General features: G+C 38.5%; 1 protein-coding gene across 4 annotated transcripts in view; it reads right to left on the reverse strand.

The window, feature by feature from the left end:
• LOC127570639 (genetic suppressor element 1-like) overlaps nucleotides 1-16,272 on the reverse strand; it is a 208,979-nt gene that overhangs the window by 101,426 nt on the left and 91,281 nt on the right. For 3 of the 4 annotated variants that reach the window (XM_052016382.1, XM_052016384.1, XM_052016383.1), the window contains one exon: nucleotides 765-995. The exons of the other annotated variant lie outside the window; for it this stretch is intronic. In XM_052016382.1, the coding sequence (XP_051872342.1) occupies nucleotides 765-995 (231 nt within the window). The remainder of the gene's footprint in view (nucleotides 1-764; nucleotides 996-16,272) is intronic. 4 annotated transcript variants of the gene reach the window in all.

Consider the following 16,272-nt stretch of genomic DNA (forward strand, 5'->3'; position numbering starts at 1 on the left):
CCAGCTTCACATCACTTAGAGGTCATTCCTTGACCAAATTCTTATTTCCAGTTCAGATGATTCATATAAAGTGTTTCAGCTCCATCTCAGCTGCTCTCATATTAAACTCCTAAAGAGCCTTTGCTTCTCCAAAGTCACTATGTTTACTGAATACCTCGGTACTCTCCCATCTTCCACTCTCCAAATTTTCCAATTTCTGCCCCATATTTATCCAGTTTCCACTGCAACCCTTTCCAAACTCCCGGCCTTGTCTAAATCTAACTCTACTTATTCCTAAAGCCCTATAGTGCTTTCTGAATGCTCCATTCTTCTGTTTACAATCTTCTCCACATTCTCTATAGCTCTCATGTTCCAAACTTTGTGACTCACCCCTAAGTATTTCTCTAAATGCATTTCTCTACATTCCCAAATGCAAAGTACCTGAGTATGTATTTTCCCTTAAAGGCGTTATATAAATTCAGGTTGATGTCCTGCATTAAAGTTACTTTAGTACCATTAACAAATTAACCTCTTTAGCCGTACTAAGTCCATTTCTCAACAGCTGCAAACAAGTTCTTGACGATTCTGTTACATTTCATTCTAACCGTGTAACTTTCTTACTTGTTTCATTTGAAGAATATTAAACAAAATTAAACAACCTTTCCTGCTTGAGCAACACACAAAGAATTAAGCAATGTAGTAATTGCAGGGCATCTAGATCTCCCTACAATACATGCTAGGACCTTTGAATTTAAATGTGTAAAGTTTGATAGATGACTACTTACTGCTAACTATACCTCTTGGTTCCTCTGCTTGTCTGGCCAGTTTTCGAAGGGCTGCAGCAAAGCTAGCTGTTTGATCTCCTCGGGTGTTTGGTGTCCCATGAGCTGTCTGACTCCCATTTGTGACAACTGGTCCATTCAGTGAGGAAGGAGTTAAGGGATTAACAGTTGCTGTGGTCCTCTGTGTTGCTGAGATCATACTCAGGGCAGATGACTTTGGCTCATGGCTCATTCCTGCAGGTAAAGATGATCACAACATAACACCCTTGTTTTGGATCCTAAAATTTATCGCTGAAACTTACTCCAATACACTTGATCAAGACTTAATTTTTCTTTGCTCATGTATTACAGACTTCATCAAGATTGCAACACTATAAAGCAGAACAGCCCCCTCAGGCTCAATGGTTGCAATTATGCTACCTGAGTTTAAAACTATTCCTTCTTTTACAACAGTTTCATGCTTTTCATATTTAAGCAGATTCAAGAACTCATCAAAGCATTTGCAGAGCTGAAACAGCTATCAGCTGACAAAGGCCATGCTTAATGCCTCACTCCTTTAATCATCTGAAGGTTTACAGTACATAGCCAGCAGCCAGTCACATGAGGGCTCAAGCTGTAATAATCCTGGAGCATTCTGAGACTTTTTAAACTGATACCTATATTTATTTCTTGTACAGATGAAGATTCAGATTTATTTTAAATTTTTTGTTCCGTTTGAAAAGTTTGGAAATTCCCAAAAGCTGCAGGTGTGAAAGTTTTACATCAGCATCAGATAACTTGGTTGTGAAGTCAACCAAAATCAAAGAAAACCTGCAGATGCTGGATACCTGAAATAAAAACAGAAAATGCTGGAAACACTTGGCAGGCCAGGCAGCATTTATGAGAAGAGAAACTAAATTAGTGTTTCAGCTCTGAGTCTGCAAACTTTTCAATAACTGGTGAGCTTTTAAATATTAGATTTTCCCTTCATACCTCCCGAGTCCATTACTCATGATATAACTGTTATGTTTAATGTGCTGTTAGCCTGCTGAAGGTAGAAGTTCCAAGTTCCTTACAATTCCTATTTTCACTCAGCCTAAATCAAGGATGTTTTTTTGCAAAGGTTATCAGAGTCCCTAACTGGACAGTTATTAAACTCCTTCAGCGGTATTTTAAAACTAGAAAATGAGTCCATTGCATCTTTATTTTAAACAATTTCAGTAGACATTAAATTTTACAAACAGACTCAGAACTACTCAAGTCAGCTTCTTCAGATGGTCACAGCATTGACGCTCAAGATTGTACATCTTTTGTTAATATGAAATCTTATGTCTGGTTACACTTCCTGTCAACTTTCTCCACTATGGATAATTGTTAGAAGTGCTTACGTAGTCTTCTCTTCCTGAAATGTTATGATTCTTGACAGAGGTGGCCACAATGGCATCACAACCATCAGGTAAGTGCAATCACAACTTTCTTACAAATATCCAGGTAATTTGTAACACAAATTTAAAATGAGACTAGGGTGCATGTCCTAAACATTGGGACTTAAATGTGCCTGCACACTCTGGTTCAGTCAACCTTACCTGAAGAAGTCACTAGGCATTACAATACCACATAAGATGGACAAGTGATTTGATAAATATTCTACTCCACTGTTACATTGGAAATTGTTCTTAGTTTATCATACTTAGAAAAGCCAGGGATTTTAACCTCTAATTCCTCCACCCCAATACTCAGACCTCACCCACAGTTCTGGGAAGAAGTGTGGGTTGGCTCTCTCATTCTATGAGTGACTTAGCCCATTGAAGGAAGATCAACAGGACTACAGTTGACAAGCATTCTGTAGAAGAATGTAGATCCAAGTGAGGAAGAAATAAAAGTGAAAATGGAAATCAGTAAAAAAAAGAAATATGTTAGTAATTTCAAAAATATTTTGTCACCAGTTGTCTAATATAGTAATGGGTAAACTCCCTACTTCGGAATCTTATGGGTTTCAATCATCTTAAAGTTACAGCATGTAATAGTGTGGCTTTTATAATAGCCATATATTAACTTCCTGACTGTGAATCAGAGTAATATGCTTCCATGCCCACTGATTAAATATTGCCACATAAAAGTAACCTCTGATCTCCAGTGTATGAAAAATTGAAATTAGTATGTGTGAGCTAAACAGTCATGATCTACAAGTATGCTCCTTGGTTGTAAGTTGGACCTAGAAAATCAATCTTCTGTCAATCTCATTCTGCTTTAAGCATAACTTCTGATGATTGACGAACAAATGCCTTCAATGCCTACTGATGCAAAAGAGAAAAAGCAGAGTTTCAAAAGAATTGAATGAGTGAAACTCATAAAAATACAATTTCAATTAAAAAATTAAATACAATGACTGTGGTAAATGAAAACAGAAACTGTCAGAAATACTCACCAGGTCTGGTGGCATATGTGGAGTAGGAAACACAGTTAACACAATTCCATATTTCCTTATGATGTAGAAGGAAGCCACTTGGCTCAATGAGTCTATGCCAGCTCTCAGAGCAGTTCCACTCCCCCACTTATTTCCCAGTGACCTATTCTCTCTCACACGCCATTAACACCTGCCTGATTCTTCCACCAGCCATCTATACTGGGAGTAATTTAGAGTAGCCACTTAACATAACAACCAGCACATCTTTGAGATCTGTTGTGTAACTGCGTTCCTTGTGCCATATTCCTGAGCTGGATTCTCCATGCTTCTATCTCCCATTGCTATGCTTCAGGCTGAATCTTTCATCTTATTAACACATCATCTTGCCATACACTGTATGACCGACTTGTGCCTTGGCCTTTTCTTGAAGGCTCAATATTTCCTTAAATTCCATTAATGAGAAATGACATATAACTAGATCAATTATTAACTTTCTTTCCCTCTGCAGATGTTGACTGACCTGCTGAACATTTTCAGTATTTTCTGTTTATGTATTAATTTTAATTGAAGTCCTTTCCAAACAACAGATAAAATAGAGAGAGGCTGCCTTCTCAATATTATTATTTGACCTTAAATATGGCCAGCGCATTTTGGGGCATTAATTGCCCATCCCTGATTTCAATGGAAGGCAATAGCTGGCTTTCCTTGTATTGATTAAACAGGAAATTGGAGGATATTCAGCCAGCAATTTCATATCTTTGCCACTCAGTTGGCAGTTAAATATTTGCCAACAGAATTTCCATAATAGTACAATGACATTTTAATTCTCCATCAGCAGTACTTTATGGGTATTTTGTCAAGAAATATTTCATAACCATCCCTTCCAGAAAGATTTATTCCATCTATTTATTATGCCAACTTGATTTTGGTCAGAACAATTATCAGTTAAGTACAGATAATTACTTTTGAATACTCAATGAAATGAACCCTTTGTTGCAGTAACATCACTCAAATGCATTATTACTGATTTATTAATTAAAATTAGAGCTGGTCCATTCCGGGGTGAAATCAGAAAGCACTTTTCAAGCAAAACATTGTGGATCCATAGCAAATAACAAATCTACCTTATCATTGCCTTTTGAACTTTATTGATAAACAGGCACTGGTTTGGTTATCATGGTGAAGTGCACTTCCAGTACTGCACTGAAAATGCCAGACTAAATTATGTACCTGAGACTTAACGGGAGGGCTTGAATTTACAATCTTCTAACTCAGAGGCAAGTACAGTATGTTAATATTAAGCTAAAGCCGATGAATAGCAATTAAATATTGAAGATAAAAAATCTGAAATTCTTAGGTCCAGAGCTTCATCTGGCAGAGAATATGGAGAAACTGTCCCTGCTTATTTTTGTTCAAAATTGTGCTGTAAATGGGGACTGGCATTATTGATTCATGCAGTATTTGAAGAGAGGATTGGTATGATGATATCAGCTACCAGAATTCCAGCCCCTTCTACCTGATTTGTCTCTGTTCAATTAATGCTCCTTTAAATAGCCATATTTGCTTTCAAAAACCAAATTGTGGAGGACATTTTTCAAATGTTCATCATTTAAGAGATGTTGTCAATATCTACAGAAAAGTTCAACAGAGCAAAATTAAGGACTGGCAGAACCTTCGACATTTTAATCCTACATCACCTCAAGAGGGTGAACAAAGTGATGTGGTGCTGTAGGTACTCAGGTTTTAATATTATGTAGGAGTAGGAAAGTCTGGTATCATGCTGTTTATCTGAAAGAACTGAACTATACTCCTACTATCTGTAGGCGAAGTAGATGGAAGAAGGACAAACAGTTATTTTCAGTTGCTCAATTATGCATTTTTAGTTGTGGAATAAATTTTCTGTTTCTGGAAAGGATTGTAGGCAGCATATGTTACAGAATCAAAATTTGTTAATGCTGCTATTGATCATTCCAATCACAAACATAAAAATAAAAAAAACTGCAGATGCTAGAAATCTGACCTAACCTGCTGAGTTTTTCCAGCATTTTCCATTTTTATTGCAATTAAAAATATATCTAATTATAAGGTTTTGCTTTAGCTGGCCTGATCTACAGATGTAGAATTTGTATGCTCTCACCTTTTGAGTTTAACGACATGAAAGCCATCAGTTTTATTTTCATGGTAAAGGGCATTTTATTTGAAACAGTGCCCACACTTTTAATTCAATGAATCCATTTTCACCATTTGAAGGATCCATATTTCAAAGCAGTGAGGAAATCATCAATAATTCACACATGCAATATAACACTTAACAGCCAGCGGCAATTTGCAGGGGTGTCAGAATTTATATGAAGGATCCACTTAATGTTGTACCAGGAGAGAGGCCCACAGAAAGCACAGAATAAATGAAAGAGCTACATAATTTCGCTGTGCCTGTACAAGATAACAGGCTATTCCTTAAGTATCCCTACATTATGGGCAGTTCCAAGATAACTTTTACTGACAAAAAGCACAGTTGGTCAGTAACTCAAGGCAATGCAGGCTTTCCCAAAGTACAGGCATTCATAAATTACATGCATGTCTTATTATTCTTTACAGGCACCTGCCAAGCAATCTCCTACCAGAGCTGCCTGGCTGTAACATTGACTGATTTCTGTGGACCCCTTCCACAAAGAACATGCTTCCTGTGAGTAATGTTCTCCACCAGCCTGCCAGGTCCCACAGAAGCATTGGTATTGGTATTGGTTTAGTATTGTCAGTTGTATTGATGTACAGTGAAAAACTTGTCTTGCATACCGTTCATACAGATCAATTCATTCCACAGTGCATTGAGGTAGTACAGGGTAAAAACAATAACAGAATACAGACTAAAGTGTCATAGCTACAGGGAAGTGCACTGCAGGTAGACAATAAGGTGCAAGGTGGGAGCACTCTCCCTCCCTTCTCTCATCATTGCAGTATGTATTCTTGAAGCAGCAGTACTCTCCAATGGCTAAGTGCATGACGAAGTGTCGGCAGCTGCAAGACCTTGTAATAGATCCATACAATAGTGCATGCTGAGACTGATACAACATTACACAGGGAAACCAATTGACAGCCCCGATTTTTAATCTTCATAACTGAAGACTGTGGTCTTTATGGGACTTTTGAAATTAGCGCTGGAATGATGCAGAAGTCTGTTGTAATAGCAGCATAGTGGTGCAGTAGTTAGTGGCTACTTCACAGCTCCAGTGACCCAGGTTCAATCCTGACCTCTGGTGCTACCTATATGGTGATTGCACGTTCGCCCTGTGATCATGTGCATTTCTCCAGATGCTCCCACTTCCTTCCACATCTTAAAGACACATGGGTTGGTACATTTTTTGGCTTCTGTAAATTACCCTAAGTGCAGGAGGGTTCTTGCATTGTGCACATTTCCCTTTAAGAGCTGTGAGACAATTGGGGGGGGAGGGGTGTTGGTAGAATTTATTACAAGGAAATTAATCGGGAAAGGGATTGATAGTATTTTTCTGAGAGATGGCATGGAATTTATGGACTAAAGGGTCTCCTTCTATGTCAGAAGGAAATAGTAAAAAATAGGAAAGAAATTCCTAGGCTTAAATGTGCAATTTGGTGTTGGCATAGAAGTACACTTTGGAAATTTGGTTCCAATGACTTCATCAGAACTGAATTTCACAAGCAGAGTTCAAACACATTGCACATTTGGCGCATAACAACACAAGAGATAAGAATAAGAGTAGGCATCCAAACCTTCGACCCGGCACCACCACTCATCAACATCATGGCTAATCTCCAAAACCCTTAATTCCCTAAAATGTCCAGAAATCTATTGATATGTGTTTCAAGTGAATACAATTACTGAGTCTCACAGGCCTGCAGGTTAAATTATTCCAAAGATTTACCATGCTTGGAGTGAAGAAATTTCTCCTCATCTCAGTCTGAAATAGCCTAACCTTCTTTTGAAACTGTGCCTCCTGATCCTCAACATTTCAACCAGGAGAAATAGCTTCCCTGCAGTTAGCCTCTTAAGTGCTTTAAGAATTTTGCATGTTTCGATGAGAAGTTCTTTCATTCTTCTAAATCCTAGAGAATACAGTCTACTCAATCTCTCATAAAACAAGCCTGCCATTGTGGGCATGATATGTTGGCACTGGAAGCGTGGCAACACATGTGGGCTGCCCCCAGAACACTCTATGCAAAAAGATGCATTTCACACTGTGTTTCGATGTACATGTGACTAATAAAGATATCTTATCTTATCTTATTCCTGGAACCAGTCTAGTGAATCTTTGCTGCACTCTCTCTCTATGGCAGGCAAGGAGACCAAAACTGTACATAATACTGCAACTGCAGTCTTACTAAAGCCCTACATAATTGCAATAAGACTTCTTCAGTTGTGTACTAAATCCTCTAGTAATAAAGGTTAACGTACCATTTGTCTTCTTCATCTCTGTATGCACTTGCATGTTGGCCTCTAGCAACTTCAGTGACTTGTGTAAAAGTACACCCAAGTCCCTTTAAACATCAATATTACTCAACCTCTCAGTATTTAACAAATACTCTGTTTTTCTGTTACATGCACCAAAAATGAATAACCCTCACATTTTTCCATGTTATATTCTAGCTGTCACACTCTCACCCACTCATTCAGCTTGTCTAAAGCCCCTTGAAGCCTCTTTACATCTTCCTCCATACTTACAGTCCCAACTCATTTAGTATCATCAGCAAACCTGTAAATATGACATCTGGTCAGTTTTACCAAATCATTGTTATAGACTGTGAAAAGCTGGGACTCAAACACTGATCCCTCAGCTATCCTACAAATAACAGCTTGCCAAACTGACTCTTTGCTTTCTGAACAATAGCTAATTCTCAATCCATGTCAGTATACTGTATAACCCCCACGCCCATGTGCTTTAGGTTTGTTGATCAGGACATCATCAAATGCCTTCCAAAACTCCAAACATGAATTCTCCTCTATATATTCTAGTAGTCACATCTTCAAAGGATTCCAGTGGATTAGTCAAACATGATTTTCCTATAATAAATCCATATTGGCTCAGTTCAATCCTATTATTCTTTTCAATATTACATTCTTAATTAGAGATTTGGGCGTTTTCACTGCCATTGACATTAGGTCAATAGCTTCTTATTTTCTCTCCTTTTCACCTTAAATAATGGGGTCACATTTGCTCCCCTCCAATCCACAGAAACAATTCTGAATTTATAGAACTTTGGAAAATGATAACCCACGTAGACATTATCACTAATATACTGACATGGCATAAAACAGCTGAGTTCTGACTACCACAAGTTTTATTTTGATACTTAAAACTTGTTTGATTTCTAACATTTCCCATTATGATGAAAGGTCATCGATCTGAAAAGTTAACTTTGTTTCTCTTCTCAGAGATGATGCCTGACCTGCTGAGTATTCTGTGCATTCTCTGTTGTTGTTCCATAGTTACAAAATCTGTCACACTCAACAGCCTTCGGCATCGGTATTAGGTCAGTCATACATCATCACTTCTCAAGACATTTCCTGATGGAGTCCATTTCACAATAATATGGATTTAGACTTTGCCATATGCATGTTTGTTGTGCATTTCCCTGGTTAGGCTGGAATTAAGTCTGAATCTTTAATAGAAAGACCTTGCTTAGTAACAAGGTGTGACCTGGTTGGGTCGGAAACTCTGCCCACAAAACGGCTGAAAACCTTTGACAGCCGGCAAAGCCATGCCTCAGTTTTGCCATCTGTCAAACCTATCAAGCTTTTTTCAATGCTTTGAATTACATTAATTTGGAAGCATTCAATAACTATTAAAAGATTAAAGAAAAAAGAAAAAATCATGAAAGAGTATTTAAAAAAACACTTAGAACATTAATAATTTAAAATGTTACATAACACACAAATAATTAACAAAACGTTCTTCCTTGCCATCGTAAAATCTCTGTAGAAATAAATGAGCTTGCTTTCAAATTAAAAACAGTTCTTCTGGGCTACAGATTATCTTATTCACTTCTTGATCCGTGCATTAAAAGGAGAGAATAAATCACCAAAGTACGCGTTTAAGATATATATTTTTGGGATGCCTCACCACTATGTCTTGATGCTTTATAGCTGGAATTTCCCATGTGGGGAACTCCAAACTTTGCAATGCTATAAAAAAGCAGTGGAATCATGGCGGAAGGGAAAGAAAAAAATCATAAAAGAAAACAAAAAAATATCAATATCATTACTTTTCTTGCTACAGGAGCATATAAATTGGACCACATCATACCATATTTTTGCATGTTTCTCAACCCAGTTTCAGGGAACATGAAACATCAGCGAAAATCTGGGTCTTCATGCAAATAGTGTGAAATATGGATTTTCATTCCAGGTCCCTCCTGCATTGGATACACTAATGCACAGAGATCTGGTTGTGCAAAATGTTTAATAACATGCAATGGACATCACTTCTGTCATTTTCAAACACACAAATGACCCACCACCAAGCATATCTTCCACTCCTCACCCCGTTCTGCCTTTCACAGGGACCACTCTCTCTGTGACTCCCTAGTTCACTCCTCCTCCCCCCCCACCCATCCCGCTCCCACCCCAGGACTTTCCACTACCCCCACCATAGGTGTAACACCTGCCCCTACACCACCTCCATCACCTCCGTCCAGGGATCCAAACAGTCCTTTCATGTGAGACAGAAATTTACCTGCACCTCCCTTACTCCTCTACTGCATTCGGTGCTCCAAGTGTGGTCTCCTCTACATTGGCGAGACCAAACGCAGAATAGGCGATCTGCATCTCCCCATTGCCAGTCACTTCAACTCCCCCTCCCATCCCATCACTGATATGTCAGTCCTTGGCCTCCTCTACTGCCAGGAGAAGTCCAAATGCAAACTGGAGGAATAGCACCTCATTTTCCGTCTTGGGACCTTATAGTCTAATGTCATGAACATCGAATTCTCCCAAATAAACCAAACACCCCCCACACCATGCCTTTTCTATACTTTTCTTCCCTTTCCTAGCCTATCTCTTTTTTTCTCCTCATCTTTTTTTTTCCTACCTCCCTGGGGAACCTGCCTCCATACCTTTGACCCATTCCCCAGTGGATCTGCTCTCCCCTCCTCCTCCGCATCTGCCTATCACCACCTTGTGCCCACCCCGTCTCCCCTCTTTTGTCCACCTATCATTGCCCTGTTTTTTCCCCTATATATTGGGCTTCCCCTTTTCCTATCTTCAGTTCTGAGGAAGGGTCCTGACCCGAAACGTTGACTGTCTGCTTTTCTCCACTTGCCTGGCCTGCTGAATTCCTCCAGCATCTTGTTGTTTATTCAATGCATGCTTGTGTCATCTGCTAGCTACATCTGCAGAAGTAGGCTTTCAAAATGCTTGGACCCTCTTGAAGCAGATCCCAGGCTGACATTAGGATTTTTATTCAGGTAATTACTCACTTGGCTCTCCTTTGGGGCCCCTCAACTCCCTCCAGAGTCCCCCCGATCCTTGCCCCACCCAATTTCCATCCACTGATCTGCTACCCTGACATTTCCCCCCCCCTAATCACCCTCAATCACTGAATATACTCATGCACCGATGGTACTCTGCACCCCCCAATTAATGACACCCCAAACTATTGATCCTGCACTTAAACCACTCTCATCTTCCCAACAGCTTTACCATCACACCCACCATTTAATGAGGCGACCCTGCAGCCACAGAGGCAACAACCCCCATACTCATATATCAAGGTTACTTCCACCCAGCAATCTGCCACCACTGCCCCCACCACTGCACCACCCTGAGTTGCACACAACTGTACCACAACCTTAAACCTAAACCACACTACCCCTTGACAAGCAATCACATTCGCCTCTCCTCTGCCACAACATCTTACTGCCTGCCCCCTTGACACTTGATCCTTTACAGCTGCCAAAGAATTTCTGCACAAAGATGACTCCACTGCTTCAGTAGAGGGTTGAAACATTACAGGATCCAAATCCATTTCTCATGGGGAAAAGTGGATGCCAATAATCTGCTGGGTGACATAAAGTAAAAAGAATGAATATTTAAACTTTGTGCGCATATTTAAAGAAAAGTAAACTCCTTTACACCGCACACAAAACGCTGGAGGAACTCAGCAGATCAGGCAGCATCTATGGAGGGAAATAAACAGTCGACGTTTCAGGTCGAGACCCTGGGAATTCAGTGACATTCAAGCATCAGTCTGTCAAAAGTATTATTCAATAGAGCTGAATACTTGGCTGATAAAGTCATTGCCTTGTTAATGCCCACTGGCATTGCACGTGTTTTTATTTTCCTTATGGATCTTTCGCTGCTTTCAAAATAAGTAGGTAAAGAAGGAACAAAGATCTAACCTATAGCGAATGACTTTCGACCCAATTCCCTCTCCATCACTTTTTTCAAATAGTTCTGGAAAATGAAACTGTAGTTGTGAGCCAAGAAGTCTGCAATTTGTGATCTTCTAAGGCTAGATTAAAGGTTCAGAGGACAGAAAATGGAGCCATCAGGTCAACAGCAACTCACCTTATGGCAGATCCCAATAACGTGGGCCTTAATGATGGAAAAGATTTACAAGACTGACGAGTTTAATTCATATTTAAAACTTGGTATTTAATACTATCAGAGTGTGGAAGTTATCAATAGAATTACAGTGGTCCTCAACAGAAACTGGGAAAAATATTTAAACTTTCAGTGTTAGCATTCAGCAAAAGCACTGAGGAATTCAGTTAAAAATCTATCATTGTTGTTACTATCGCTTTCATGAAGTGATTTACATATCACTTTCTCAGGGGTTTGTATGCAGTATACAAAGCAGTGAGAGTTGTGATAATAGTCATGTGTGCTGCAGTAGACAATCTGGAAATGTTTAAAGGTTAATGTTCGAGAATATTAACTGTAACTGTTCAAGCTACAGTGGAAGCCTTTCCCAGAAACAATGATGTGGCTTTGAAGCAGAGTGTCATCTGGGCTCTTTGAGGCACAATTGTGATTTTGTCTAAAACCTCAGAAGTTTCTGTACACTGAGGTGAAAGCAAGGATTCCTTTTGAAACTTGGTAACATATTATCCTTACTGTGCTCATATCAGTCCTTTTATAGATTTACCCTCCAACCAAGAAAAGCACAGCCTCTAATTAGCTGACATCAGGATTAGTTAGGCACTGAGTTTAACTGGTGATTTTAGACCTTGAATAGCATTATTTATAGAAAAACACTTTGATGGGTGAAAAGCAGATAACATTATTCACCTGCACAACTTTCCTTGCAATCTATGTGCATGTCACTGCTTTGAGATGAGCATGACTTACTTTTATTTTAAATTAATTTTTTTCAGGATGTGGCTATTGTTGGCAAGGCCTGCATTTAGTGTCTATTCCTAAATGCCCTTGAGAAGGAAGTGGTGAGCAGTTTTCTTGAACTGCTGCATTCCTTCTGGTGAAGGTACTCGGCAATTCTGTTGGGTTGGGAGTTCCAGGATTTAGATGCAATGAAATTAACTGTTAGGTGGATCAAGAAAAATTCATGGCCCTCTGGCGTAACTTTGGCTGATAAAATTTAGATGGAATTGAATTAACCATCACATTATACACCATGGATGATTTTCTTTTCCAATGGGTTAGAAAAATTGAGAATGTTGATGGCCTGCTAGGTAGTACCTAAACATTATCTTCATTGGCTTATTAAGTTTTCAGCTCATAGACTGAGACTAAAACAAACACTGATCTTACATCATGAAGTGATTCAGAATATTAGTCAGCCAAAGAGCCAGTTTCCATGTTATATGACTCTGTGAATATGACATGATTATGGCTATGTAGATGAAACTGAAAATAACAAATAAAATGTTCATCCCTCTAATCAATCTGATTTTCCCCCATTTACTTTCATATGTTTCTCTTTATTTTCCTTTTAAAGTTTTTTTTTCAAATCATCCGCTTTCTAGTACACAATTGTCTAAGAATACAGTATAACTTGAGAAATTCTAGTGGAGATGAGGGAGGACAATGACCCGGAGTCCAGCAGTTAGTGCTGTGGAGAGGGGGCAGAGGCAAGTTGGTGCAATGAAAAGTCCAGCCAGCAGTTGGTTGCTAGGGTTTGGGGATTGGTGTGTGGGAGGAGGAGCTCAGTTGAAGGTCAGGAAAGAGTAGAGGAAATTGTGGAAATGTGTGTATCCAAATGGAAGTGTGCAATCAGTCGCTAGGAAGTTGATAGCTATGTGTTGTTTGGGAGCTGGGAGTTAGAGAAGGAGTGGGGAAATTGTAAGTCACCTTGAGAATGTTGAATGAGGTTTCTGCGGGTGAGGAGAGGGGGTTACTGGTTTGGGGTGGGGTGGCACAAGGTTGGGTGTCTCTTACAGATCGGGCATGTTGAAGAGGGTGCGTAGATTGACACAGGGTAGAGGGTGTAGGTTAGTATTTTACTGCCTTGCAAACCTCCCACTTTGAAGCTGAAAACAAAGTTTTATGCAATTGAACTTCCAGGCGAACTATTCATCAGTTCTGACAAATTATCTTTGGCCTGAAACAAAACTCATTTTCTCTTTCCACAGATGCTGCCTGACGTGCTGAGTGTTTCCAGTCTCTGTTTTTATTTCAGATTTCCAGCATCTGTAGTTTTTTGATTTCCATTTTTTTTAAACTTGCTGCCAGGGTATTCTTTCATTTTCCTTCTAATAACACGATTCATTGAGATGAAAACAATATTTGTAAAAAAAGAAGTTTGCCAAATGCCAATCAACAATTATAAGAATATTTTTGCTGAGTGATTGAATGCCCAAAGCTACCATGCTTGACATTGTGTTGGAGAAAAATTAACAAACCAATTAAATTATGTCTGCTGAAGAACCCGGAGGTGTAATTTAGTTCAGTGATAACTTAGTTGTGTCATATTTGCATTCATTGTTAGACAAACCTGTTCCTTCAATTTGATTTTCTTAAAATAAAGAGAAAAAATGAATTTGGATTTATGTTTCACTTTTCACTTCATAGCATCCTAAATTAATTTAAAATCAATTATATACTTCAGAATAACAAAAAAATCACCATGAAAATAGTACCTCTACTTATATTAAAAAAATACAAATTTGTATTCCCAACATTGAACTTTGCTCATTTGGAGCATCTATCAGCAAAATAAACACTGACCATAATAATTAGTTGCATATAGTACCACTATCATTCCTAGCCACAATGTAAATAATTGAGTAATTTCTCTGCCAATTATCCCAGGATAGCTATATATGACTGGGACTGATTTTACACAAGTTATTTTATTTTAAGAAACAATGCTAGTTTCACTCAATGTATTTTGCTGAAGACATTATCCTACTTTTATGGGTAAACTTTGCTCTAGGTTTAGTTATGAGGTCTGTTTACAATGGTTTGTGGGGATATTAGATAAAGTGTTTGCTGAACAAATAGATTGTAATGAGGTTTTTCCAGTAGATCTGCCCCACCTCCAACCCTTTGGATGACAAAATGCAACTCACTGCCTGACAGTGGTATCAGGAGATAATAGATTTTCTGCCCAGCTACTTTTGCTTACTGCAACAATGGGCTGTTCAACTTAACCACTGAGCTGGAGATGGATAGCAGCACATTTCTATTTACGTTATCACATCACTTCATTGTCTATATATATGTATCAGCTTATGATATCCCCTCTTCCATGGAAAGAGCCCAATTTTCAAATCTTTCTTTGTACAGTTTCCTCATACCAGATAAGACAACAGTAAATGGGTATGAAAGCACAGTAGTTAGGTTAACTGAACTGGCATCCAGAGAACTGAATTATTGTTTCAGGGAGAAGAGTTGGTCAATTTAAAAAAAAGTAAGTAAACCTGGAATGAAAAGCTAATGTCAAAAATGGTATCCATGCAGCCATGTGATAAAAATCCACCTGGTTCATTAATGTTCCTCAGAGAGGGATATCTGCCATCCTTACTAGATCTGGCCAATATAGAAGTGCAAATGACTTCTAATTGCCCTCTTATTTCAGGAACAATTAGGAATGTTTGGTAAATGGTGGCTTCCCAGCAATGTCCATGTCCTGTTAACAAATGAATAAAAAATAAATCTGTGCTAAGTTCTTCACATTCAATATTCTTCCATCACAGTCTTGTGGCATCCATTTTCAAATAAAAGCTCAGCATTATAGCCAAGAATGTACTTTAGTGCTGAAATGTTCATATTATTTTGTTAGGCAATGTTTTCTTTACCCGAAAATCTCTTGTCAGAAATTGAATTATTTTATTTTGCTGTGTTTAAAATTCAGTCAGACTAAATACATTGAAGATGAAGAGAAATCTTTACAATGATGGTATTGAAAAAGAGCAGCTTTATTAAACATTCAAAAGAAAATTCAGTGCATGGCTCAGCAATCTATTTATAATTTTATTTTGTCCATTGGGAACAACTTCTTGGTGGTTATCACTCAATTTGATTATCTTATAAATCTGAATTACTCCCTTGCTAGGTGAGCTATTTGAATTCTAGACTTTGACAACAGATATTCAGAATTGGAACCTAATCAGTAAGTCCTGGAGTATGACAGGCACTTAATAACAACATTCAGCTACACCTGTTTTCAGATTACTGCATTAATATGATTCTGCTTTACAGCAGGACACATTCTTGTTGCACACTTTCAGTCAAGCGTCCAATGTGTATCTATTACATTTTAAACATCATATTTCAAAATTTAGGCACAAAAGAGACTGCAGATGCTGGAAATCTGGAGCAACACACAAAGAGCTGGAGGAACTCAGCTGGTCAGGCAGCATCTACAGAGGGAAATGGACAGAGCTCACAGGAACTGGACTCAAGATGAAGGGTCTTGACCCAAAATATCAACTGTCCAGTTCCTCCAGTGCTTTGTGTGATACTTCAAAATTTCTTATTTTGTTACAAATGCAATCAGGCAACAGTTTTTAAAAAAGTTAAAACACTTCAAAGCAAAAATGTTCTATTTAGGAGATTAAAAGGTGGTTACATTTTCTTGGATTTGTCTGTTTGTACCACTTGCCAACAGGGATTATTTTAGCTGTGGCTTTAATGGAGCAGTTGATATATATGAATAGAAAATGCAAATTCTTCTGTCCCCATTGAAG

Source organism: Pristis pectinata, chromosome 5 (assembly GCF_009764475.1).
Source record: "Pristis pectinata isolate sPriPec2 chromosome 5, sPriPec2.1.pri, whole genome shotgun sequence".
Lineage (NCBI taxonomy): Eukaryota > Metazoa > Chordata > Chondrichthyes > Rhinopristiformes > Pristidae > Pristis > Pristis pectinata.